Genomic DNA, 26,211 nt, shown 5'->3' on the forward strand with positions numbered 1-26,211 from the left:
AGTGTGACAGTACAGGATTTCACCAATCGAGTCCAAAGAAATTAATAAATCGTGTATGTGGAGCATTTCACTCCTGCCATGTCCAATGATGCAGCTTAGATACAACAGTGAAAGGAAGCCTCAGCACACGTGGCAGAATGAGGGTATAAACTTCGTCATTTGTGGCAATACCAAGAAAAAACAGGAATACAAAACCAAGAAAATGCTAGCTCTCCTTATCCCACTCCTCTCCCCCTGCAAAATCTGAGAATGCCAAGTTCCAAGTTGCTTTTTACTGCTTTCCCCTAAGACTATTTCCTACGCCACCACTGTCCAGTTCTGGCCAGTGCTACCAGCTCAACCTTGGGGCCCCCAAAGCATCTCCCTCTCCCCTTTATGTCTTCTCTATCTCACAAGGATCGCTCCTCCCCAGACCAATCAGGAACTATAGATGTAATAGCCAACAGCCTGCAAACATCACAGGAGAGCCATAAAGAGAATTAACAGCCCTCCCCTTCCCTGCCAGCCAGCAGCAGCAACCACTCTTATGGCTGGGAAAAAAAGACACCAGGACACCGCTGCAGATAGCTGTTCTGTGTATCTTGCAGTGTAACTGTCAGGACTGCTAAAAATCTGAGAACAGAGCTGGCTACAGATGCTATCTCCCACTGTGCTCTCAGTCTGTTGTAGATGGATACAGAGGGGATTTGCATGTTTGTTCTTGGAACTTGCCTTGTTAATGTTGTTGCAATATTGACACACCATTCGGTTCAAAGCTGTTACTAGCAAGTGAAAATTCAAGCTTTTTATTGAATGTATTTTTTATTCTTAGCTTTTAGAACTAGATATTTAACAACATTAACATCCATTTTTTACATCACATTTCACATGCTCAGCTGTGCTACTACTTTAGCTACAGCTGTGTATTGTCTCCGCTTCCCCAGAAATCCTCAGACTGAAGATTTATTGGTCAAACAGGCACTTAAACACATACAAAACTAGAAAACGCAAGTAGATTTTACTAATGAGGCAGACATTTTGCTGCATGCACCTCTCCATCAGAAGCAAGTCCAACTTCAGCAGACACCAATAACGTATTTTGTCTTTGTCTAATTTGGAAGCTGTATTACAGAGAATTGGGAAACAAGTTAATGTATGCAAAGTTTGCTGGAGCGGCAAGCAACAGAAAGTGCTTGATCTAGTCAGAAACTGTAGAGAGAACAGAAGCTTTGCATTCCAAACAAAGGATTCCCCCAGGAAGGAGAGGTATTTGAAGATGTCCAATTCTACATCTGGAATTACAAGCTGAGATTTCTCACAGAGAAATGCAAATCAATTAAGTGAACAGAGAAACTTTGGGAGGAAAAGGAAAATATTTGGCAGGCAAACACTAAAACGTTGAACAGCTCTGTGAGAGTCATGCCCTATGGACAGGACCAAAACCAGAATTAGTCTATTGTGGAGGTAAACACTAAGGTCACGTACAATTTATTTTTTTTTCCTCATCCCAAACATCTCCAAGACACTTGCTGCCTGGCATCCTTTCTACACACAAAGAGTACCATGCTGGTAAGTCAGTGTGTAAAAATACCCAGGGGGAAGGTTTAGTGAAGTGTAAAGTGTTTTTTCAAAAGTGCATAAAAAGTAAACAATGCTCCTTTGGGTTTGTATGTTTACCATTGGACCCAAAGACACTAGCCATTTTACACCGGCAGTTTTAATGCTCCCAGCTTATGTTGCCTGCCTGGAAACCGAATGGCACCAATAACGATAGAACCACGTCTTTATGCCGATGACTGTCAGGAGACAGAGCTGCACAAATGTCCTCGCATAGCTGCATTTTGCAGCAGCCAAACAGACAGCAATCAGGTTCTACCCGTCTGGTAAGGAGACGAGACTCTTCAAATGTAGATCACATCCGAGTCATGCTGTTGAACCTACATGCAAATTAAATAAGAAAAATTAGTTCTACTTTGAACTCCTACAGAAAGCAAAGCCTACTTTGTTTTGGTCTAATTCTTCCTTTTTGTCTGATGGGAGCCTTTTGCAAGATGCCCTGCAAATGGTTTTTCTTCCCTCTTGAAACAAGCCTGTTTGCCTCACAACTGTCTACATTAGGTTAGTCTTAAAATATTTTTTCTCTTATTTGCAATAGAAAGAGCTGCTTCCTCAATTGCTGCTACACTGAACTGTTTTCCTTTTAGTTCTAAGTCTACAACCCTGTAGGTTCTGATCTTGGAAGTTATATGCTAGACACTCTGACTGATCCTGAAAACCCCCAGTTTTGCTCATAGAAAACAGCAAATACATCAGGCTTACTTTATTTGTAGTATCTTGCACAATTAGCATTGCCTGAAGAAAGCTGATTTCCTTCCATATGTACAGGACTGCACAATCTTACAGTCCTTCTTGAACACATACTATGTTCTCCACTCCAGTGAAGTTTAAAAAATTGTTTTGTTTTATAAGACCCAGTTCATTATTATTTTAGGATTCTTTGAGAGAAATGACAGAAGAACTGAGCTGTAGGAAATCTAGGCATTTATTGATGTCTTTATCCCCATCCCTTAAAACGAGAAAGATTGGCACAGTGTTTTAAGTTCTCTCAGAGCACCTTCTCATTTCCAAGCCTGGCTGATACAAATGAAATTTAACAAATCCTCCTACTGCATATGGGCATCACTTTCATTTACCAAGGCTTAGATCATAAGTGAGAAAAAACAGGTGGCCTCAACAGCCCTGAATGCTGCTCCAGTGCAGGGCCTCCAAACCTGTGGAACAGCCATGCTTTGTGACCTGTCATTTCAGAGGCTGCGACAGAGCTGGATAAAACCGTTCCCTAAAGCCAGCCATTCTTTACTTCTTAGAATTCTAAAACCTCTAGTCAATATTTGGGAATATACTTATAAATCTGATTACCTTTATAATCTGTTTTCTGGATCCTGTGCCTACACTATTGGCAACCAAGGAATTTGTTTGAAAAGATGACTTTTCCACTGGCACTGCATGCTGAATTTTGTTGGTACAAGGCCAGCTGCTTGTAGTATTTAATGAGTAAGCAGGGAAAGGTCTTTGAAGATTTATATCCAATGAATCTCCAGTTTCGAAGGTTTTCATCCATGACGGGGTCTTTAAAAGAAAAGAACACATGGAAATTTAATGCCCTCTCTCCATCAACATTCATTAAGCCAGAAAACATCAAATGCATAGCCAGCCAGAGCATACAGGCCATCTTCCCTCAATTTTTCCAGGCCCCCCTTCTCTCTCAAACAGTTTACTCAGGGCCATTTTTATTACATGTGGAGCAAACTGGAAATGCAAAGACAGCCCTATTCTTCCCCTGGTTCAGGAAGAGTGTTTATGTAAGTAACAAGAAACTTATGACCAAGATCTGAGTTTAGTTCCTCACTGCCTGAAGGGGGGGAAAAAAAAAAAAAAAAGCCAAGACTTTTACAAGAGATTAATAGCAACCACAAAGCACGTGAATGAGAATGTGATGCAAACTATGAGAAACCACATTTAAACGCATTAAGTTACAAGAATTTAGTTTGTTCCATGACAGTAAACCTTACTGTGATTTCATAACCTGCAAAACAAGGCTATTATTTTTTGCTTATGTTACTGATATCCTGCCAGGGAAATTATTTTTTTTTTTGACATGAGTAGTCCTCTTCTCTGTTCATACTTAAAATATTTTAGTAGCAAGGGTCCTGAAGAATGTGCATTGAATTGAAATACAGCAATTACCTTTGGCATACATACATATACTATTCTCATTATGCCGGAAAAAGTGGCAGGTATTTAGGATACGTACATTTCCTAAGGAGCGATCCAAGGATCCCAGTACTTCAGTCCAATGAGAGTAAAGCCCAGACTGTTTTTCTTCTAGCTTCAAAGCATGAATTTCAGACTTCAGTTCTTTCAGTCGATCTTCAAATTTTTTGCTCTTTTCTAAGTAATCTAGCCTGTAGTCCACATATTAGAGACAAAAAGCTTACTACATAACTCAAGAGCAGGGGTTGGGGGAAGCAAGTGCACAAGCAGAGAAGAGGCGGTTCTTGCTTCATTTTGCCTTTCTTTTCTTGTATTGGCAAAAGGAAGTCTGGCACGTGTCTGCCTGACTCCCTTGCTCCAGTGAGGTGGTTCACTTCCACTCCTCAGCATTCACAAACTAACTTTTCACGAAGAATTTCCCTCCAGACCAAGAGAGTAAAAGCCCCTTGGTATCGAAGCAATTCCACGCTTTAACACTAGAGGGAAACTTCTGTCCTCTAACATGTTGTTAAAGAACTTCATGCCCGACCTACTGGTCTCCAAGACAGGAGGGTTCTTGATCCGTCATGGGTTGATGGCACCACAGAACTTTTCCTCTTTGCAAAACAGCTAGTTTTACAGAGACACAACCTGCACCAGCTCAGTAAAAGGCCTCCAGTCATACATACAAGGAGAAGGCCACCCTCAGTTGTTAAGGATGTAACCTATGATTCCCAGAGAATTTTTCCTTTCTGTACTTTCCACAATTAATCTCATTTATTTACACCATAAGCATATTGATACCTCTCTCGCTCTATCTCAAAGGAGAGTCTCTTCAGGTCAACATCCTTCAAATCCAGCTTGATGGACCCTTTGTCAAAGTTGGCATCTCTAGTGTCTGTTGGCAAATATTGCGGGTACTTGACCATGTGCTGAAAGAGGCAACACAAGCATTGTCAGTAAGATTTGATTGTTTGATTTTGGTTTTATCTCACCTGCTTCTTCAAGAGTGCCCCGCTGAGCCATTTCACAAGCTACCCATGGATTATGAGAAACAGATGCTCCCGAAGACCTTCCCCTCTATTTGAGTGGCCCCAGATGAACTGCCAAAGTACACAGGCCACAGACCTAAGCGCAGAAAAGTACCTTAGCTGTAGGGTTCCTTATTTATTTCAGCAGAGAATGGAAATCCATTCCCAGCGAGACTGAAGTAGAAGAGACTGTGGCACACTGCCTTAGCAACAACTTCTTGCTGGTGACAGCTTCACCTGCTTTGCCTGAAGATACTCACAAGGAATTCACATGCCAGGTTCAGTACAACCACCTCCACAAAGTATTGTCTGAGATTGCACAAAGTCAGTATCAGGCATGAATGCAGGCAAGACCATCTCTGCTTCCCAAAACCTAACACAAGTCCTGTTTTGGCTTTGGTTTGGTTAGAGTTTTCTTGTTGTTGTATTTTTGTTTTGTAATATTTGTCTCACCTTTATCTTCCTGGCTCAATGCCCTTAACAAATACAACTTCCATTCCAGCTACACTGTGTTCAATCACCAGCTAGTCCTCTAGGTGTTTGTCTCACAGCTAGATGTAGACATGCCACAACCTAGCCTGATGAGGCTACAAACATGAAATTAACATATGATAATCTCCCAAGATGAAGCAGTGCCCAGCAGAACAGAAACTTACAGGATAATTAAGCCTGGTGATGTCTAATAGCTTCTGCTTGGCTTTCCGTTCAGCCTCCCTGGCTTCATGCAGATCTTGTTTCAGATGCTCTGCTTCCTTGGCTCTGCAAGACAAATATCATAGCATGAATGGCTGAGGATTTCCAGCATAGAGCAACACAAAGATTTCAGAGTTATGCATCTCACTAGTTTCTGGAGAATAAGATCCATTACTCTGAGTGATTCCTCTACCCAAAGACATTTGCAGTAGGATAGTCACATGGAGAACCAGGCACAGCACGACACAGGCTTTGAAGGGCAATCCTGCAGGAACTGACTGAATCAGTGTTTTTTCTACTCCTAGTTTCCACGGGTTCAAAAATGACCTATTGATACAGATTCTTCAGGCTGCCAGAGATCCTCCCTGAGATGAGGAGGGGTGCAACATATCTGCTCTTTATTTTGGCAAGCTTTTTGGCAGCATCCTAAAACAAGCAGAAAGCCTTGAACAACCTCTGTCAGCACTAGTCTGCTCTGCATCTTCAGGCAGCACAGTGCTATGGAACATGCAAACTCTTGCAGCATGGTTTACACTCCACATGAGTTTACCTGGGTTATACTGTTCAAAGATCTGGAAGGGATATGAGACACCATTACTTAGTAATGATGAAAAGTTTCATAGCTTAGGGTGTATACAGGTTGTTAAACTTAGGTAGCTAGGTAACCAGTGCTCTTTTGATAATGTTAAATAGAAGATACATTCTGGATCTTTAATACTAAGCATTTCTAAAGCCTTCCATCAGGATCCTTTGTAAACTTTTTGACCTGCATCACAACCACTGGTAACAGGGGGAACAAACAAGACACACAAAGGCATTTCCACTCTGAAGTGTGTTGCTTTGGGAAAACTCCTCCCTACTGCTCTCCTTCCCCCTCTACCTCCCACCCTCCTAAGAAAGTAGCATTCTCTCTGCCCAGGCAACCCAGTAGGGGCTACACAATCACGCTCAAGCAAATCTAACCTCCGGTCAGACTCCTTCACCAGCTTCACTGCTATCAGCTCTGCCTCCCGCATCTTTTGCTCCATCAGGCGTTTCTCCTCCTTGGTTTTCAGAGCTGTTATCTCCAGCCTCTGTCGCTCTTGCTCTGCTTCTGCAGCATTCTGGGCCAGCAGTTTAGCCTCCTCTTCCGCAATCTGAGCTTTCTCTGCCAGCAGCTCTGCCGCTTCCTGGGATCGGAGCTAAGAGAAAAACTTTTTGTAGTTACTCTGTCTAGCGTCTACAATTTCACCCTTGCAGTCAGTAAGGAAGAAGATATCTTTCCTGAACAGATCAACGGATAAATATAGTAATCCCTAAAATAAAAAGTAAACAATTGTAGGGTCTGATGTTCCTCCTCTGCTCCAGAATTGCCTAACTTCCTTCCTGCCTCTCACTTTTATACAACAAGGAGACATTTGTTCAGAGTTGGACAAAGACATCAACCAAAAATTGTCAGAAGTTGCCCCCTTCAGTTGCCAGTGCCACATGCAACATGCACTAAGCCTTCTTTCTCCCACTTTCAGCTCACAAGGTTACTTCCTTTCCTCTTTGCCTGAAGAAAGTGCTTTGAACATAGGGAGAATGGCTCACAGCAAATTCCAGCCTGCCTTCTCCACCACTGACCAGAAACTGTCCAGCCTGTATAAGCCATAACTTCTAACACCTCATAGAAGCCATAAGAGAAAAAGAAAAAAAAAAAAAAAAAAAAGCTTCCAAACCAAGAAAGTCCCTTCAAAGTGCAAGAATATTCAGCTTACGTGCTACTCACCAGGGCCTCATTGGCCTGCCTGGCTTCATCTTCCAGCTGGAAAAGACGCCTTTCCAGCTCTTCTTTGGCTCGCTCAGCTTCTTCTCGGAGCTGCTTCTCCCTGGCCAGCCTTTGATTCTCCATCTGGAAAGAGAATGAGAAATACCACATTTGTGGGTTTGCAACAGAATCTCATCTGGGCCTGAGGCAGCACAGCAAATGAATCTACTGACGAACGGACTGCTCTCTAGCTGGTGAGCTGACATTTAGCAGAGATGCAATGCCGAAGCTACTTGCACTTCAGCAGCACTGAACTCCACTAACTGGTAACACTGGTTATTTCAGACTGCTGGAAGAACACTTGCATCGATCTGTTACGTACCCCAAATCTTTGTGATCAGCTCTTCAGTTTCACAAACATCACTTACATCCTCAGATGCCGCATACACACTAGAGCTGTTCCCACACTCAATCCTGCTGCACTTTCTCACCTCCCACACACATATTGATGCAGCGCATGGACAGCAAGGGCACCAGCTGGAATAATAATCAGTGTTTTCAGCAATAGAGAAGCAAGAATAATCTACCTTTTTTCTAGCCTTTTCTTCCCTAGCTTGTGCTTTCATTTGCTGGATCTCTATTGAGTCCACTTTTCTTCTCCTCATAAACAGGTCGTGGTTTCCAATGCACAACTGTAAAATCTGGACAGGAAAAGCAAAGCAAATGTGATTGTGACATAGCTGCACCCCATCCAGAGGGGCAGAAAGAGTCCCACACCAGTCTCACAGGACAGAAGCTAACACTTCTGACTTCAGCACAAATGCTGGCAGTTGCTTCCCTTCCAAGAAAAGTGACACCAGGGCAGGCTCATACTCAGGTACATAATAGATTAGAAAACATCACAGGATGAGGGGGTTCTCCTTCCATCCTTCATCCCTGTCTGGTTTCAATTTCCTGAAAAAGAACAGGCAGGGGGTCTAGGCCAGGAGTACACAGGAGGCAGCTATGTGGGAATGGTCAGCTGTGGTGGCCCCCCATCCACAGGGTCATTGAGAAGCGATCCAGCCCCTGTGGCTGTGCTAGGAAGCAGTTAGTGATAATAGAATTAGCAAGTTGACTAGGTCCATTCCTTGTTGCTTCTCCCAGAAAAGGAGAAGCAACAGCTGATTAAAAATCCACAGCAGCCAGATAAGCAGACGCTGCAGTGGGCACTTTTCCATACGCTACGTCCTCCCCTTCCACTAACTGGATTTCCCTTTGTGATTTGGGCCTTCTTTCACATCTCACTTTTCACCCATCATCTCCCCTCCCAGCAGGGAGAGGACAAACATATGTACCCTGACTTCCCAGGCAGAAGAATCCTATGGAAAACATGTGCTGAAACTCAATGCTCCCTGGCCTCTACATCGGTTTCACAGACAAACATTTCTCACTCAGGTATCACTCAGTACTGCCAGGCCCGGTTTTAAAGGAGGAAAACAGGACACTTACCAATTTGTTTACTTTTAGCTGAGAGGAAAAAAACTTGAAGACTTCTGCTTTTTTGTCAAGAGGTTTAATAGTTAACTGTTCAGACAAAAGATAAAAATAGAGGAAGCAGTGAAAAGGAAGAAAAACAAAGCTGAAACTATTTAATATTAATGCAAACTTTAGTCCATCTCCACTTCTCTCCAGGGAGGCAGTGATTTATGCCACAAATACAGGGAGAGTGATGCAGAAGTGTTTTGCTCACAAGAATCAGAACCATGGCTGTTCTCTGTTATACAGGTTCCTCATCTGCTCATCTAAAATAGCAGGGCATTTTAGAAGATAAAGCCTCTCACAGCCCCACACCTCGTGCCAGTTTGGAGAGTGTTTTTCATAACAATACCACCTGTGCATTGCAAACTATCCTGAGAACGCTGAAGCAAGCCCTGGTTATCAGGAAAAGAGAATACATTAAGAATATGACTACTTCTGGAGATTAGTAACGTCAGGGAGATGTCAAACACCTCTCTGAATCCCAATCATTTCAAGTGTAAACAAAACGTATTACAAAGGCCTGAAGGATTTATTCTTCTGACCACGAGATAACAGTACTGAAGCTCCTGCTTTCTCACATTTCCAGTCCTATCTCCCAAGCTGTTTCCAGAGGACATGAAAGGCTTTCATGCTGCCAGGTCAGTACACACAGTTTTACTTCATGTGCTGAGCTCAGTTTGGCTGCATAACAAAAAAACAGCTCCATTCTTTAAGATCCTGCTCTCTGTGACTCATGGGTTAGCACTCTATTCCTATAATTCATTCGTAATGCAATGTATAATTTCAGGCCATCTGAGTCACCAAGATCTTAACATCCTACAGCCTGTTTCACCCTGTAGGTAACAGCTGGTTTAATGTGTTGCCTTGTGAGGAGCCGAACTGTGAACATGACGCCAAATATAGTGGAGCTTTCATACAGGACTGCCCAATTTCCCAACAATAGGGAGCTAAAGCAGCTTATTCACGGACCAGAGAGGAAGTTTAACATCAAGAAAACAAAACTCTCTGGAGGTAGAACTTTCCTGTACGCTGCCCTGCCTGATTTAATGTATGCACAGCTAAGCCTGGACAGCAAATCTCATCTTCAGTGTTTTTCAAATGGTCCACAGAAAGAAAGGAATAAGCCACATTGTCCTTTGGCTGACAAATTCCAAGTATGCTGGTACCAATGTGATTTTTCTGGTTTTGTTTTTCTGATTATAGCCTTCCATGCAGCCACATGATTTCAAATAACTCCAAATTTCACCTGCTCCCCACTGTACTTTCTTCAAGTATAAGATGGGCTCTGAAATCACAGTGAAATTGTAATGGTAGGGCTGTGCTGAAGACTAAAATCATTCACTGATAAACTAGTAGATTTCAGGCAGAAAAACACGTACATCTCCCTGCATGTCTCCGCTTGCCAGTGTGCTTCAAACCTCATCTATTGGGACAACTTCTGCATGCAAAACTAGCATTAAGTCTTTACAGATCATCTAATTCCTGCTGAGATAACTAAAGTCAGCCGTGATGGCATTCGTAATATCTATCTTTTACAGAGACCAACACTCTTGTTTTGCAAATGACAAGCAGCAGGGAAGGAAACAGAATAGTGGGCTCCACAATTTTAGAGAGCTTAGAGCAGCCCTTGGCTCCTAGGGGAACCGAGATTATGCAGCACATCGGAAAGGCAAGTTTGTTAGGAACTAAAACTGTAACAGAGCTCCCTAGGATTTACCCCCCTCCCCCAAATTATTTAAACAGAGACCGCTTTCAGCCTGTTCCAAGAATCCCAGTCCACACCCTTGCCCATATAAAAAGAATAATATATCAGAGCCTTCATACCTCCTTCTCACTATAGGAAATGTTTCTGATAGCACTCCACTCAAATGACTTATTTGGAGAGAACCTGTTATTAATGCTGTAGATATGAATACCTTTGGCATCAACTCCAAGTAGGAGATCTGTATGGTTTTTATTTTGCTAAAAAAAAAAAACAACAGATATCAGTAAGTCCTATTTATAGTGACATTAAACAACTACAGACAAGAACCACAATTATTCTAATAAACTGATATTTGAATTTTTAAGAAAAGGCTGTTCCTACAAAACAGATTATGAACGTTGCTACTATTAGCTAACAAACCCAGCTGAATAAAGCAGCTCAAATTTCTAGTTTATTTATCCTTCTTCCTATTACATACCCAAGACCTTTGTCAAATGATAGAACATTAATGTTTACTGTTGTATTCACCTACTCAATTAACAGGCAAGTAAACCAAGTCAGGACAATCACTACAGTGCCCACCTGCAGCAGAGAAAAGCAGAACCCTGAAGTCCCAGCTCCAAACTCCCTGGATGATTTTTTAAATGGCACTACCATCAAATACAGCAATAGCAAACTACTAAAATAAAGTACTTACAGCAATGGGAAAATAATTGACACCATACATTTCCAAGTCTTGGGCAATTTTCAAGTAGTTCATCTCAGCTTCATCCCTAGAGAATAAGACCGATTACAGCAGGTGACTCCTATCCAATCTTTCTGTCCTGACAGTGTATTTCCCACTTCAAAAAGAACAGGCATCCTGGTCCTTTGTGCTTTCATTAACTTTACTGTCTTACCCTCAACAGAAAAAGGATAATAAAAACACCATCTTTACAGAAGACAAAGCTGTATCCATTTTTATTTGAGTCAGTTATAGCGCAATCTTTATTAAAATTCAAGTCCAGTCTTATCCTTGTATGTTAGTTTTGCCACTCCATTATCACCTCTTGGAGATCTACTCTACCACTATTTTCCATAACATGAGGATATTCCCTTCAGGAAGCAGAGTTTGTTGAGAATGAGTGCTTTGGGCTTAGTCCAAATAAAAGTAAGTCTCTCCACCCATCGTTGTCCTCCCTCCAAACTGAGGCATCAAGTCTTGGGGAAAATATTCAGGAAAGATAGTGCTAAGAAGCATTTAGAACAGCCAAAGAAAAATTGAACTGAAGTGTTCAGAATGGCTGCCTCTGGGTGCCAACAGCTCCTACCTCACATTTAATTGAACTTCCAGGCATGCTGAATGTGTTAGAAGTAGCTGAACACCCACATGGAACCGCACCAAAACTTGGTCCTGGAACTATGATGCAATGTCTATACCACTTTGGTACCTTACTAAGTATGTGGACACCTTTTTGAACCGTGATTTTAACAAGGTATAAAATATCAGATTTTAAACATGTTAGGTTGTGAAGCTCAGCAAGAGCCTAACTTCTCTGTTAATTTTAAACCAAGATCAGTTTACAAGCACTTGGTGCCCTATACAAGATACTTTTTACCCTGGGTGAATAGATTTTTTTATTAATAAACAAACCTAGCAGCATAGCTTGGAACCCAGGATCTCTTTGCTCACTTACAAACTCCAAATTTCACTAAAGACAGCAAATAACTAGTTACTGAAATGTACAGGATTTCCAAAGAATGAAATTATTTCATACCTAGCAATACCCCTGTGCTCAGCATACCAAGCAGTAATCTTTTCTTCCCACATCTCTGCTGTCAACTGATACTGCCTGAGGACCTAGAGAGAAAGGAAGAAGTTTGTTTCCCTTTGAAGATACAAATATGTGCGCTTCCTCTCCCAGGCAATGTGAATGCAACAATGCAGTTCACAGCTTGGTCATTTCAGCAAGTTCAAGGCAAACGCAATCAGTATCTAATGCTCGGGTTAGTCCAAAGCAGTACCAGCTCTTCATCAAAGCACAGATTCAAAAGTTTGGTTTTATACAGAATAAAAACTTACCCGTTTGGGTAAAAGTTCATCATGGGCTAGAAAGCCTGGCTCATGAAAGTTCGGGTCGTAGTCACCATACTGTCCCAAGAAAAAAAAAAATAAAAAAAATTCAGCTCATTAGATGCAGAATGCTGAAGAACTTTCTGGCTGCAGTTTGATGTAACTGCTCGAGACAGATGTTGTTTTGGTTCTCCCACATACAGTGTAAGCGTAATAAAACAGGCTCCCCTCATCTGAACCATCTGTAGAAGTTAGTTCCAGTCTTTGTGCTATACATGTGGTTCCAGTGCACCCCCTAATGCGGCCTGTAACCTTACGCTTCAGTCCTAGCCTGCACCTCTTGGTAACTGAAGATGTAAAGGGATCTGCCACGACTTCACATCCTTCTCTGAACTAGGGAATATATTGTGGAGTGTATGCTCACTTCCTCCTACTGTATGTAGGCTGGGCTGCTGCAGAGGGCCAGCTCTGCTAATTTGTGTTCACCTCCTGCCATTTTATGAGCTGGGCTCTTGGTGGCATGAAGGTAACTATGTTCTGAAAGATACTAAAGAATATCACACCATTGTAAGCTCATGGTATCAGCATCTCTGTATCCATGGACACTTTAATAGCATGAAATAATTCCAGTTGGGAGAAATAATTATATTAAAATGCTACATCAAAAGAAATCCTCTAAACTGTGAAAGCATAGTATAAAACAGCAAACTAATTTCTTCCTCAAATCCTTGTAATGGCATCTAATGCTTATTTTTCCAGCTGCACCTGTGCCTCCCAGCATGACCTATTTTAATAGCAAAGTTTAACGCTTGTGTTCTACATACCACCCTGTATATGTGTTTGTTAAAAATAAATAAGAGCACTGCTACACACAGACCTTGGCCTGAACAGCATAAGAAGCCAGTAAAACTGTTGCCTCTGGAGAGCAATAGATTTCTTCATCCAGTATCTGTTTCTTCACCTAAATCAGAAGAAAAAGAGAACAAGCTGAAGAAGCTCATAGTCAAGACTTATGTCAGGCCTGAAATGAAATTAGACATGCCTGGACTATAACTTGGCACCAACCATCACAAGTTAACAGCAACAACAAAGCGGCATTCAGAAACACAAGAAACCATAACATTACATTTAATGAAAATAACTTTTGGAGGTTAAAGTGTTTTAACTCTAAGTTCATAGAACTGCCAGACAGCTATCTTCCCACATTTATATAGGGAGCCCTGAAAAAGAATCTGCTACAGAACACAGATTTATTATCTGCACTTCATTCCTTTTAGCATTTTTTTTTTTTTACTTCCTGCTTATGATAGTTAGTTCTTCCTAAAGTTTGTTCAGCACCATGAATAAATTAGTAAGTGCATATTATCAGAGGCTATCAAAAAACTACAGAAGTACTGCAAGCCCTTTCCTGAAATTTTTCTGCTAATGCCCCTCGCAGAGATTAGAGGCCTCAGACTGAGGGTATCTTTACTCCAGTCTAGCAGTACAAAATGACCTGTATTTCCTGGCTTCTGTAGGTTGCCAAAGAGCATAAATGGACCTTCTATACTAAAACCTGCCTGTAAATTATAGTCCTAGAAATAAGCATGAGAGCTGATGAAGTATTTTAATTTCAGAAAGACAATTCAATGAAAACATAATCAGCTGTTACATTTTCAATCACATTATTCAGCTTGGAATGACAGAAAAACGCCTCTTCCATAAACCAGCAGAAAATTGTTAATATTGGTTCATTGGGCATTTTATTATTCTTCCTTCATACAAATAGAATTAAGGACCTTTCTCACACTCGTTTTTATTACCAACTCATTTCCCAGAATGAAGCTGTACCATTTTTACCTTCAGCATTGAATAAGAGCAGGTATGCTCCTTAGCTATTGCAAATCATCATAACTTCTTTGTATTCAGCCATACTAAATGTGCTACACCAAACAATCATTTGACCTGCCATCTAAAATAGCACTAAAGAGCTACACAACCCCAACAAGAAAGAAATTTAGCTAGAAAAAAAAAACTAGCTTTACAACATGTAACACATCCGAATTTTAGGTCAGGATGGACCTCTGGAGGCCACCTAGTCAAAGCAAATCCAACTAGACCAGATTGCTCAGGGATCTGTCCACCTGCCTGCTGAATGTTGTCAAGGACAGAGACATTATACTAAAACCATTAATAGAATCTTTAAAAGCTTTCCAGAAGAATGAAGGGCACCTCACAAAGAGAAACTGCCTAATAGAGCATTAGATTTATTCAGTTACAATGGTCTAAGCACAACAGTAACATAGTGCCTTAAAAATAAAAGCACAGTAGAAATGGTAAAGAGTCTTTTAGCATTCTTTTCACTTTAGTACTCCATGGTGCTAGCATGATCAGAGGTGTAATAGCTTGTAAGACGTTGCTTGATTTTAAATATGTTGGGCAACTTTTACCGGGAAACCCGAAGGGGGAAGAATAAATTAATCTTCCCAAATCTTCCTCTCAGGTGTAATGTATTTAGCCTACTAACAAGCACAAGATAAGAAAATTTTACATAATGCACAGACTTAAACGTTTCCAAAAAAGAAAAATTACCTGAGACAATGCTTGAGCTGCCTTTACAAAGACACTTAGAACTGTAGGTGCTATGAACTGAAATGAACCATCAAGAAAGTTTTTCTTTTGAATTTAGTCTCTGGTGAGCACAATATATAACCTGAGTTATAGTACAGGGAAAATTCTTTCTAAGCTGTTAAAATGGAAAGAATGAAAAGACTTTTCTTCCAAATTGGAAAGCTCTGGCTTTCATACTCCTTGGTGCAAATAATACATTTCAGAATTGAGAACAACTTAAGATAAATCTCCTATAAGTGTCTGGGTGGGGTTTTTTTTGATCATTTCTATAAAGTAGTATAACAAAACATCCTTGTAAAAGGAGTAAGTTATCTGATCATTAAACAGAAAATGTAGCTTTAGTCATTGATGTTTATTCACACATTTAGCAAAAAGACGTTATGCCACATTAACATCTAAAGTCTGAATAGTGAGTAGAACTGAAACCTGTAGGCATCCAGATGTCTGTACATGTTTTTCCTATTGGCATCCAGGTGTGATCTTAAGTTCTTATAGCCAGGAAACTTCACAAGTCCAAATTTGTTTCTGTCTTGTTTTTCTACTTTGGAATGAGAAGAATTTGCTAATTGCATATCTGCTAGTCAAGGCAGGTTCAAGGAGAAAAAGTGAAAAGAAATCAGGATTAAAAGAGTAGGAAGAGTTCTGCCCCCTCGCTCCTTTCCAAACTTAGCTTAAGAAGCAAATTTCCAAACGGTTAAGGGTTCTGGTGAAGTTCTAGTTAGTATGTTAACCTCTGGAATAACAGCATTTTCCCATTGCTTCATTAGCACATCCTCCGCAGGGAACCAGTGTATTTACTGTGTTTATTTACAGATGCAGACTGATTTTACTCCATAAGCCAACCTACTTGCACAGACACATACTACTGAAAGCTACCAGAATAAAGAGTCTGTAACGTTCAGAAAATTCCACAGCTACTCAGGAGAGAAGATGGGTGGCACAGATGTTGGAAAAAACAGCTGACCACCAAGTGACCATCCCAAACTCAATGCTTGTATACCTACTGTTACAGCTACAGCCTATTGCTGCAGCTGTCTCTATGCTGCTTTACTCCTGTTGAAACTTGTTAGATAAGCAAACCTATGTATTTCAGGATGGATATCAAATTGTGATCTTTTCCCCTACAATCCCAGAAGAAGATCTAAAAAGGACAGGTTAGGTAGTTCTTGTTTTCTAGTGATTATGCCTTCTGCAGTCTTACACAACAAGATCTTCCAGTAACCACCTGGACTATTTTTAGAAGCTTGGGAGTTTTAGTTTTAGGGATAGATTGCAGTCATGGGTCTTGTTCCATCTACAGCTGATATCAGTGAAAAAACTTACTGTCCCCAAGTGCTTATCACCATTCCTTTCCTCTTCTTCACCTTCACAACTGCCACCATAATTGCTGTGTAGTCACTCCCTCACACCGTTCATACACCTAATAACAGGTCTCTTCTAATCCTTCTCGTTTTGAAAGAACTAGGTTAAGGAATGGTTACTCAAGAGGTTACACCAGCAGTTCTAAGAGAAAGATGACAAGGAGCTTTTGAGACTCTTCAGCTTAGCTGCAGCCAGAGCAGACCAGGTGACACAGTCCTCAGGATGACTCTTGAAGCTGATAAAAATGGGGACTTCACTCTATACTTCTCACCCCTGAAGGGTTAGGGCAGGAACCTTGAGAAACTAATTCCCAGACCAACAACTTTAGGTAGTGCTCCATAAGGGCAGGAAGTCTGGTAAAAATTGTGGTTACCCTTAAGTGGTATACAGATGGCTTAAAATCTAACGTTAGAAGAATCTTCACAGAGTTCTGAAAACAGAATACTTGTAAAAGATGAAGGAAGAAGCTGGTCAGGATGTCCTAATTATGCTGGGGAAAAGAGCCCTGGTGTCTGCATGGCAGTGGAAATAAATGAACAAATAAATCTGAGATTACTTGTCCTCTGAGTGTGAAAATATCAGGACCAGTTACGAAAGCACCTATGAGAGCGGCTATGGAGAAGCTGCTAGCTCAGAAATACAACACAGGAACAGGCAGACTTAGCTCAAAAAGTTCCAACCTACACAGAGTTTCTTCCCAAAATCAAAAATTGAGCATGACCAACACTACTGCCTCGTCTCCCCGATTCACATTCTAAACCTCAGTAAAAGTGGGAAGCTTTGTAAGACAAGGTCTACACACATTTCAAAGTTAAAGGGTCAGTAATTTATAACTGATGTACTTTTCCTTGCCCCACCTCAAAGAGTATCAGTCCCAGGGTATAGAATTCACATCTCCAAAACGTTTGGTTTTGCAGCCTTCCTTCTACCATTAGTTTCAACTATAAAGTTCTTCAAGCGGTGCCACCCTTGCATGTTTTTTGTTGTGTTTTTGTTTTCTTTTGACCACAGACTACTAGGAAAAAAGCAAGTCTGGAATATCCAGGTGCAAAATTACCACTGGAACTGCTAGGTGTAAAAATCATTTTACATGAAACTACAGGTCCCAGCAATTTAACTCCCATTCCTAGCACAAACAGTAAGAGAAGCCATCATGAGAACAAAAGCCTGCAGAAGGCAAACATTCAACTTATCATCACACAAAACCACAGTAGCCAGGAGAGATGTTTGTATTTTACAAAAATGAGATATTTACATAGACAATGATATGGCTGAAGCCAGCAGAGTCATTGTGAGACTAACAACAGCCAACAAGATCAAAGACATTATAAAGGGACTGGGGTGAACACAGAAGGAATTCATGGTTAAAAAAATGTTCCTGACCTGAAGGAAGAATAAATGCTGGGTAATTTCCTGTAACAGTTCCTCTTCTACCTTCTCTGGGTAGAATTTAGCCAAAAAATGAAAGCTAATGGGATCTTCTTTGGGGATTTCTTGATCTAAAACCTGCTTAAAGATAAAACCAAAATCAGCAGTAAAAATGGTACAGAAATGTCTCAAAATATTATTCCAGAGGAAAATCAGAAGGCAGCTAATAATCCAGTTAAGGCAGCGCTTCCATGTTCTAGAAGGAAGGGCAATGCTGAGCTTTAATGTATTAACAACAAGTGCATATAGTGGTGATTATATGAATATGTGCATATATTATATATTATGAATCAGTGCATATAGCGGTAACACTTCAGACCAAACCTTATACAAGAAGATTGCATAACACAATGAAATTCAATCCTAAAAAAAAATGATATCATCTAGAATTATGGGTTGTCATTTAACACATTCCTTTAGCTCCTGAGCTTAAAGAAAAAGTAAGTCTTTTACGAGTAGAAGATTGCAGGTTACTATTTTTGTTTTCTGTACCTTTTTGTCCATCTTTAACCAGGTGCACATTCCCTTCATTGTATACTGCAAGCCAAAGAACCAGGTCTCCCTTAAACCAAGTGCTCGGCACACCAAGTCAAACAAGTCCTTTCCCTTCCACTTCATCTAGAAAAGAAAAAGAAAATAATACAAAACATATTTATCCTGACTGAACTTGCCGCATTTTTGGCGAGCAAACCAGGTTACCATTTGCCTTTCCCCTACAAACTATTATCTCACCTTCAGCTTGTCAAAGAAACATGCCTACTGCTGCCTACAGCAAAGGTACAAGAGCTGTAATGTTCTACTTCCTCTTCCTTTCCTCCAAACATTCAAAGCTGCAGGCATTTAATCACAGCATCAAGCACTTTATGAGCAGAGGGAATGAGGATTGTACTACTGATCTCCTAGGACCTACCAAAGCTTTATTAATATTTGTAAAAATCTTATTCAACAGTTTACACAAATTAGAGAGTCTTGAGAGAAGACCAGGGGGAAATCAAAGGAGTGTCAGTGCACAGAGAAGAAATGCCAAACAATCAAAGCAAATCCATCTTTCACATACCTCAGCTATTTCAGTGGCAACAAGCCAAGCCTTTATGCTACTCTGATTTAAATGAGCAGGAGCCTGTCTTCTTGGAGTAGGATTTAGTGCACAGTGTAGTCGGGATCTTTTTTTTAACCCAGTAAAAAAATAGCAATCTAATCTAATTTACTAGCCTAGCTCCGTAGAGAACAGAAACTTTGATTAAAGGTCCCAAAATTCACACACACACGATGTCTCATTTTTCACTGAAGAGGCTGCACATCTGTTTTTTATGTTTGGCTACATATTAAAAGATGATTTTGTCTCATTGCAGGGTCAGCCACTAAACTTAATGGCAAAAAAATAAACTTTGGGGCAACATTTGGATGGAAAGCAGGAAGTCAACCCAGAAAAAAGCAGTACTGCAGGACAGCAAGAGATAGCAAAGGAAGGAATACATCAAGCTGGATTTGTTAACAGGATTCTGGAGCTCTGAACCAAATTTTCCAAATTCTATTTTCACAACCCTGATTGCAAGTACTCTAGATCTGTAAGTTACAGAAATGCACTGCTTGTGACTAGTATATTGTCTCTGAGGGATCAAGTAAATGAAATATTAAATGTCCCACAACAGTCATCTCTCTCATTAAAATTGCTATCCTAGCGGACCTTAGTTTTCTAACTCGCCTTCTCAAAGTAATTGCGCTTTTTTTTTTTTTTGCTTTTGTTGGATGATTAGGAATTAATCAGGCACAGTTCTGTCTCCTCAACAGCGCAGCCCAATTCATTTATCAATCGATCGCTTGCTATATATGTATTCTTCCACATTTTTCTGCAGTCATGCTTTCTCTATCCAATTTACTAGAGAGCCATAATTAATAGAAGAAAAGCTAGCTTTTACATTTGATCATTTTTCTCTCATGCCCACATAAGATATAAGCCAGCCATTACAGCTAAAGAAAGAAACTGGAGTTTACAGATGGCGAATCACATTTGAAGAGAATTTCCCAGATCAACAAACGTGGAACACCATTTTGTAAGTTAGTTTATAAGCAACATCTTAGGACCAGCTCTGACCAGACTTGTTTATCCAGGCCTGCATCTTAAAGAACCTGGTCACATTAAAAAAATGTGGCTTTTAAATGATAGCTGTGGCTTTTCAGAGAATTTTCAAGGGTACGTCTCGCTCATATAAAGGGCAATTCCAACTTTCCAGTATTTTTCTGAGGCCTCTTACCTCACAGCTGAATTCCATTTCAGCATCCACTGTTATAATTTTGACTTTAAATGTCTTTGGTTGTTTCTTCTTCAGGCCTCGGATAGACATATTTTTCAGTTTATGAGGACAGCCACACCTGAAATCAAACATAGCTGCATTTAGAGCTAGAAATACAGTAATTTTCTTGGCTATATTTCAAAGTAGGATGAGTTCAAACTTGCAGAATAAAGTCACCCTTAAATACAAGCAGTCTCTGCATGTTTGCTTCCAAGAAGATTCTCAAAACCATAATTATGTCAAAACAAAAAAAAAATAGTTTGACCTGGGGATTTACTCCCTAAAAATCAATTGCTCTAAAATATTATTCTTGTGTTTCCCTGAGACCTGGGCAAACACTAGCTTCCTACAGTACTAGAAAGATCCTCATTCAGACCTTACATTGCAAGATCCAGGGGACTGCCCCTCACTACAGCAGAGGACATCTAGGGAACCTCCAAGTCCAGCCCTCATGCTCCATACAATCACTTGTGTCCATGCAATTCAGCATTCTCTTGCAGTGAAACTCTGCAACGGATGAATATTCAGTTTCATCAAAAGTAGAACATGGCTTTGGAGTAATGTCAGCAAATTAGACATTCCTCATCCCTTTTATACATCCAAGCAAAATTCTCTTTCTCAAAGGTCTCTGTTGTATGTACCACTGTCAGTACTCTAAATGCATCTGCGGAAGCACTGCTTGTAAAAGAGAGCCACATCACACAAAAATTTACTATATCAAACCCAACTCAATACTTTTCCATCAGTTGTCTCCTTGAGCAACTATCCTATCAAGTTTCTTGACATCATAAAATCTTAGCTCCCTGAAATTATACAAATGCCAGAAATATATCCAGTGAAATCAAGCTGAATTTACCTATTTCTTTTAGACATAAACACACAATGATGAAAGCTACTTAGAGTGCCAATTTTTTCCAGTGATTTTTCTTCTAAGATGAAATTAATGTAATTTTGCAGAAGCCTACAGAAAATTTCTTCACAGATTTTATATTCTGAATGCACTTGACTGCATGCCATCAAAAAAGAAAAATAAAGACACGTGTTATTTCCATTGTCATGAGGATTTTGTGTATACCAGCCAAACCAAACGTTGGAAGTTGGGGTTAAATGGTAGTGTGAATCCACACTCTGCAGCACTAGTCAGCCTGTAATTTTTTCTTCTTGTATTTACTTTATAAAATTAACAGCACAGTCTTGCACAACCCAGTTAGAATCTGTGAACTATACAGGTCAAGGAGAGGCAGAGGCATTATTGGTTTCCTACAATGTAAGACTATTACAGGGTGGCAGACTTCCAACCTCTTCCTAAGCAATTCCAAAATAAAGTTCTAGTTTAAATGGAAAAGTATAAAATACTCTCCAGTATTTTATAAAATATCTCGTCCCTTTCTTCTCAGCTGCTAAGCTTTTAATTGGCTTACAAATACATGGGTCATTTTCCACTTACTTTACATATGCCCCTCATCCAAAAATTTCAGATGGCTAAATAGGAGGTAAAATATATACAGAAATTTTTCTTTTTGACTTGTAAGGAAGCTGAAGCAGAGAACAGATAAATCAGGTGCCAAGTCACGTGGACATCAGCCAGACTTGAGAACAAGTACTTGAGGCAACTCAGAGTGGGGAAAAGAAGCTCAGGAGAAAATTCATCTTTCTGACACCATTGAGAGCAGCTGAGGTGTCCTCTCCCTCCAGTTGGGGCTGGTAAAGCTTCTGCTGAAGTCTTGTGTCCAGTTTGAGGCGCACACTTCGAGAAAGATAATGGGATGACTGGAGAGAATCCAAAGCAGAGCGCCAAGGGCTAGAAAATAATCTGTAGTAAAAGGAAAGTACTGGTTAGTACGGAGAAGGGACAAGCGTAATGAGATATGATAATGTCTGCTCTACACGACCACAATGGTTAGGACAAGGAATAATGGGCTTAATTAAATTGCAGCAAGTCACACACTGAGAAAAATTCACTCACCAGAATACTATAATGGTGGAAAAGTAAAGAAGTTCCGTCTTTCTGAACAAGTTAGATAAACTTCTGCCTGCAACAGCATGGCAGTATGTGCCCCCACCTCAAGACCAAGGGGAATACACATCCCTAAAGCACTTTTCCTGATTAGTCCTCCTGCTGGCGGTGCCTGCCAACAGTGCTAGAAGAGGACAGCTCGAACTGCAAAGAATTAGGGTAAACTGGTGAGCGTCAGGGATCTTAACACATGGGAGGCATATCTGAAGAAATACCAAATCCCTTCACCTTCGGGGTATCCCCCTTGTCCTGGGGGAATGCTTTTATTTAGAGGAGTGCAAAGCAGATCTCACCACTGAGTGCATTTCCTCTAATTTAGGCAACATCACAGTGCACAGTGCTGAGCAGAACCCAGGTCCTGTTTAGCATACAAAGGTGTTTTCAATTAAAGGGAAAGGAATGCTTAAAAACCACAAAATCACCACAGTAGTATGGTGTAATACGACCACAGTAATATCGACAGGGAGAGCACCATGTGAAGGCATCCAACCCAGCAGTAATTATGCCAGTAATTTTTTGATCCCTAATCTGCAAGCTGCAGCAGAGCTAACAGCAAAGTTATGTTTTAACCTGTTACATTCCCAAGCTCACTCTTGCCCATTTTTCTTCAAAAACAGAGAATTACTGTAAATAATTTGACCATGGGATATAGCAGTTAGAGCACTAGAACTACGAACCACCATGGAATACTGGGACACAAACCCTTCTTAAATTAGCTCTAGAAGAAACACCAGTGGCTGGAGACAAAAAGAGAAAAAGCTTCATAATTCATTTTTAACATGTAATTTGAAACAGCCAATTCAGTTAAATAGGAACTTGGAGTTTGGGCCAGAACAGAACATTCTCAAAGAGTTTCATATGGAAAATGCTGAACAGATAAAATTGAACTATTTCAGAAGAATGTACTAATTTTCTCAAAATATGACAAAAACACCAGAGCCCTTCATTCTGACTTTGAAGTTATTTCTTTTTTTCTTATATAACCTGGTTGAAATGACAATATAATTTGTTCAACATTTCCAATAGCATTTTTTTCCCTTTCCAGAATTTTTATTCCATGGAAAAGTACATTCTGACTCACAGTGAAAAGACATTTTTGAATATCAAATTTTCCCAAGAAATGTAAACGGCATTTTAATCAATAGTACTGGTAAAGAAATAGGAAAGGTTTTCACACCAGATAGGTTAAATGAACGTCAGATACTGACAACATAAGCAAAAGCACTTAACAGTGAAGTTTTTAGAAAAAACTTTTTCATATAAATCTTGCCAAACAAGGCAATCTGGGTTTGCAATCTTTTGATTAAATGCAGAAGAGATACACTCTCTAGATACTTGCTAATAACAACGTTTAACTGTGAATCATGTGCAGCTTGTTTCAAGGCAATTTCTGTCACCGAGCTCCAGTGATTTATTTCTGCAGTTGCCAGAGGCATCAAAGCTCAAGAGTCAGAAGCAGCAAAATGGAATAGATTAGAGCATGTCATAACCTTACCAAATACCATATTAATCCAAAAGAGGGCAGGGTGATAACTTTCCAGCCCAGCCAGAATGTGGGAACACATAGTTCAGAAACTGTGAACGTCCACAGCTTTTCTTGCACCTTATGAAAACTAACAGAAAGATGATAAAAAACTTTGCTTGATGAGGGGAACAGGGACAGTGATGAGGAATATATTTGCAGGATCTACACGGTCCAGATGCTGCCTTTTAGCATGTTCATGGCCAAGATGAAAGAACTGACATCCACCAGCTCTAACTGGGTTATAATCTTCCCTGTTCTTGACAATAAGAAACTAGCACCTGAGCAAAACGTGGGGGAAGGAAGCTGGGAACAACAAGCAATAGCAAGAATAACTGGCAAGGCGACTCTTGCAATGACTGATGCTTATCTCTATCACTACACTAGATGGACTGTAGTGCTCCACCACTACACTACACAGTTTGTCAAAATGGGAAATAACCCACCCATCAGATACCACTTCCAGCATTCACGACAAAACGTACAAAGAAAATGAAACGAGTACCCCTCAAAAAGCTCAATAAATTCCAGAATTCAGTACGTTACAGAGACAGACACTGAGAAATACCTCAATGAATAAGCTGTAATTAACCTTGCCAAGAGTGAGAGTGCTATTCACTTTCAGTTTGGCATTTCCAAGGTAAATGGATGGTTCGCAGTGCTCTCCACAGGATATAAAGATTTCCCTTCACACAGCACTTGCTCTCAGTGACTGTGCCTGAGGTGTTACCATCCAATCATGCTTTGGACGGTCAAACATCTGTTTTCACTGACACAAACGCACACAAAAAGTCAGCATCACTTTTAAGGTGAGACCTCTCATCTGTGTACAGGCTAAGAATAAATGGAAATTGTTAGACCCCTCTTACACCCCCCAAAAGCAGTCTGTCCTCCCAGGTTAAGGTCCAGCACATTGCCCAGGAGCAGCACACGTGCATTTGCTAGCAAAGTCCTTAAAAGACTGAAACGTAAAACCCCAGGGAGTGCAATGGGGTTTAAAGAAGCAAGGTTCAGGAAGCACTTTAAGAGACACCAACAGAAGATGCTTGATGCATCAAGTGCAAAAGCACATTAACACGGATACTACTACACACTAAAAGTCTCTTGTCATTGCTGAAACATTTACTGCAACTCTGTTGTAAATTCCCCTGGCTCATTAGGTTTCTCCCAGTTCCTGAATTTCTACACTTAAGCTCAGGAATTAATGCAAGCAAACTGAGCACAGACAGTAAAGGAAAAGCGCTGTGGGCTTTTTACAGCTGTTGACTCAGTCCTGAGTGTGTTCCTTGTCCTACCTATGGAACGATTTTAGCCAAGAATTCACTGTTTTAAAATGGGTCAGTGATACAAATCTTGTTCTTACCTCTCAATCAAAAAGAAGTTATCTAAAGTCACCGGTTGGAATCAGAGTTACTTCACAGATCATTTTCTGAACGAAGATAAAAAGAAAAAAAAAATCTTTTTAATCCAAAATCCCTTATTTTTCAGCAAACATCAATGTCCAGCCCTCACACGTTCTGCCACGGAAAATAAAATCCAAGAACAACTTTTATAGTTGATCTCCTTCCCTTTGTTCCCCATGAACTGCAGCATGTTAGCGCCCTCTGAAAAATCAAAGAATCGCTTTCCCAGGTGATATGAAGGGCTCTTAACCATTTCCTGCCTGTGCCAGCAAGACTCCTCCCAACTTCTCTCCACTGCAATTCAAGCAGCAAAGTAAATTAGGAGAAGCCCCTGAATCTTGACTTGGGTATCTGTAAGGACAGATAGCATACTTCCAGACTTCTTTAACAGTGTTTGATCGAACTGCTTCAAGTGTCTGCAGCTGTACGAACAGCCTGGGCTCCCCGTGCCCAGCCACCTTAACGAGGGAAGCTGCAGTGTTGTCCTAGCAGGTAGGTGTCATTCCCTGCCTGCCCCCTTCCTGTGTGGGACAATAAAGCCTAAACAGAACAAGCCTGAAAAGGTGGGCTGCAGGCTTCTTGCCAGTGATAAAAGGGTGAAACAATTAAAAAAAATTAAGAAATAAGATAGCCTCCGCCTGGCACTGAGGCTGCCAGGAGGAAACTACCTCAAGCACTAGGGCACGGCCAAGGGGTTTTGCACTGTTCTACTTGTAAGGTGGTTTTCGGTTTTCAGGCACTGATTTTACAGATTTAAACTGAATTTCTCCCAAAGTAGGGACAATCGACAACAAGAAGCCAGTGCTCAACGCAGGCATCCCAGTTCCTTCAGGTTTACGTGGAAAACCCACAACATTTGGGTCATTTACACAAACGCAAGTGCCAGCAGCACTTAATTCCTGTGAGGGTAAAGGGGGGTGCCAGCCACTCACAGGCCCACACCCACACAGGGCTCTGCCCAGCAGCAAGGGGCACAAAATGGCGGCTCCACCCTCACAGCCCCAGACCAAAGCCCCCTCCCTTCAACCCCCACCTCCACCACCCTACTGCTGCCCGGGGCCTGCACCTTTAAATCGTCCCCGCCACGCCACGCCCACCCCCGCCGCCGGCC

The 26,211-nt window shown here is 40.8% G+C and overlaps 1 protein-coding gene across 10 annotated transcripts; it reads right to left on the bottom strand.

Moving 5' to 3' along the window:
* Positions 1-769: 769 nt before the first annotated feature.
* On the bottom strand, positions 770-26,127 carry LOC106041489 (merlin-like). 10 transcript variants are annotated; one of them, XM_066979573.1, is made up of 21 exons: positions 26,033-26,127; positions 25,061-25,126; positions 21,606-21,971; positions 20,535-20,665; positions 20,120-20,237; positions 18,357-18,482; positions 17,820-17,945; positions 13,342-13,425; positions 12,474-12,542; positions 12,169-12,251; positions 11,109-11,184; positions 10,531-10,668; positions 8,677-8,751; positions 7,773-7,886; positions 7,207-7,329; positions 6,420-6,637; positions 5,420-5,522; positions 4,537-4,664; positions 3,794-3,944; positions 2,899-3,108; positions 770-1,916 (listed from the first exon to the last, which is right to left on the bottom strand). In XM_066979573.1, the coding sequence occupies exons 4-21, from the start codon at positions 20,609-20,611 to the stop codon at positions 1,881-1,883; spliced, it is 2,055 nt and encodes a 684-aa protein (XP_066835674.1). In that variant the 5' UTR covers positions 20,612-20,665; positions 21,606-21,971; positions 25,061-25,126; positions 26,033-26,127; the 3' UTR covers positions 770-1,880. The 10 variants fall into 10 exon arrangements, with proteins under 10 accessions (XP_066835674.1, XP_066835676.1, XP_066835675.1 ...); XM_066979575.1 differs by lacking the exon at positions 26,033-26,127 and adding an exon at positions 25,769-26,026; XM_066979574.1 differs by lacking the exon at positions 26,033-26,127 and adding an exon at positions 25,473-25,599.
* Between the last annotated feature and the right edge of the window lie 84 nt (positions 26,128-26,211).

The sequence above is a fragment of the Anser cygnoides genome, chromosome 18, assembly GCF_040182565.1.
Source record: "Anser cygnoides isolate HZ-2024a breed goose chromosome 18, Taihu_goose_T2T_genome, whole genome shotgun sequence".
NCBI classification, from domain to species: Eukaryota; Metazoa; Chordata; class Aves; order Anseriformes; family Anatidae; genus Anser; species Anser cygnoides.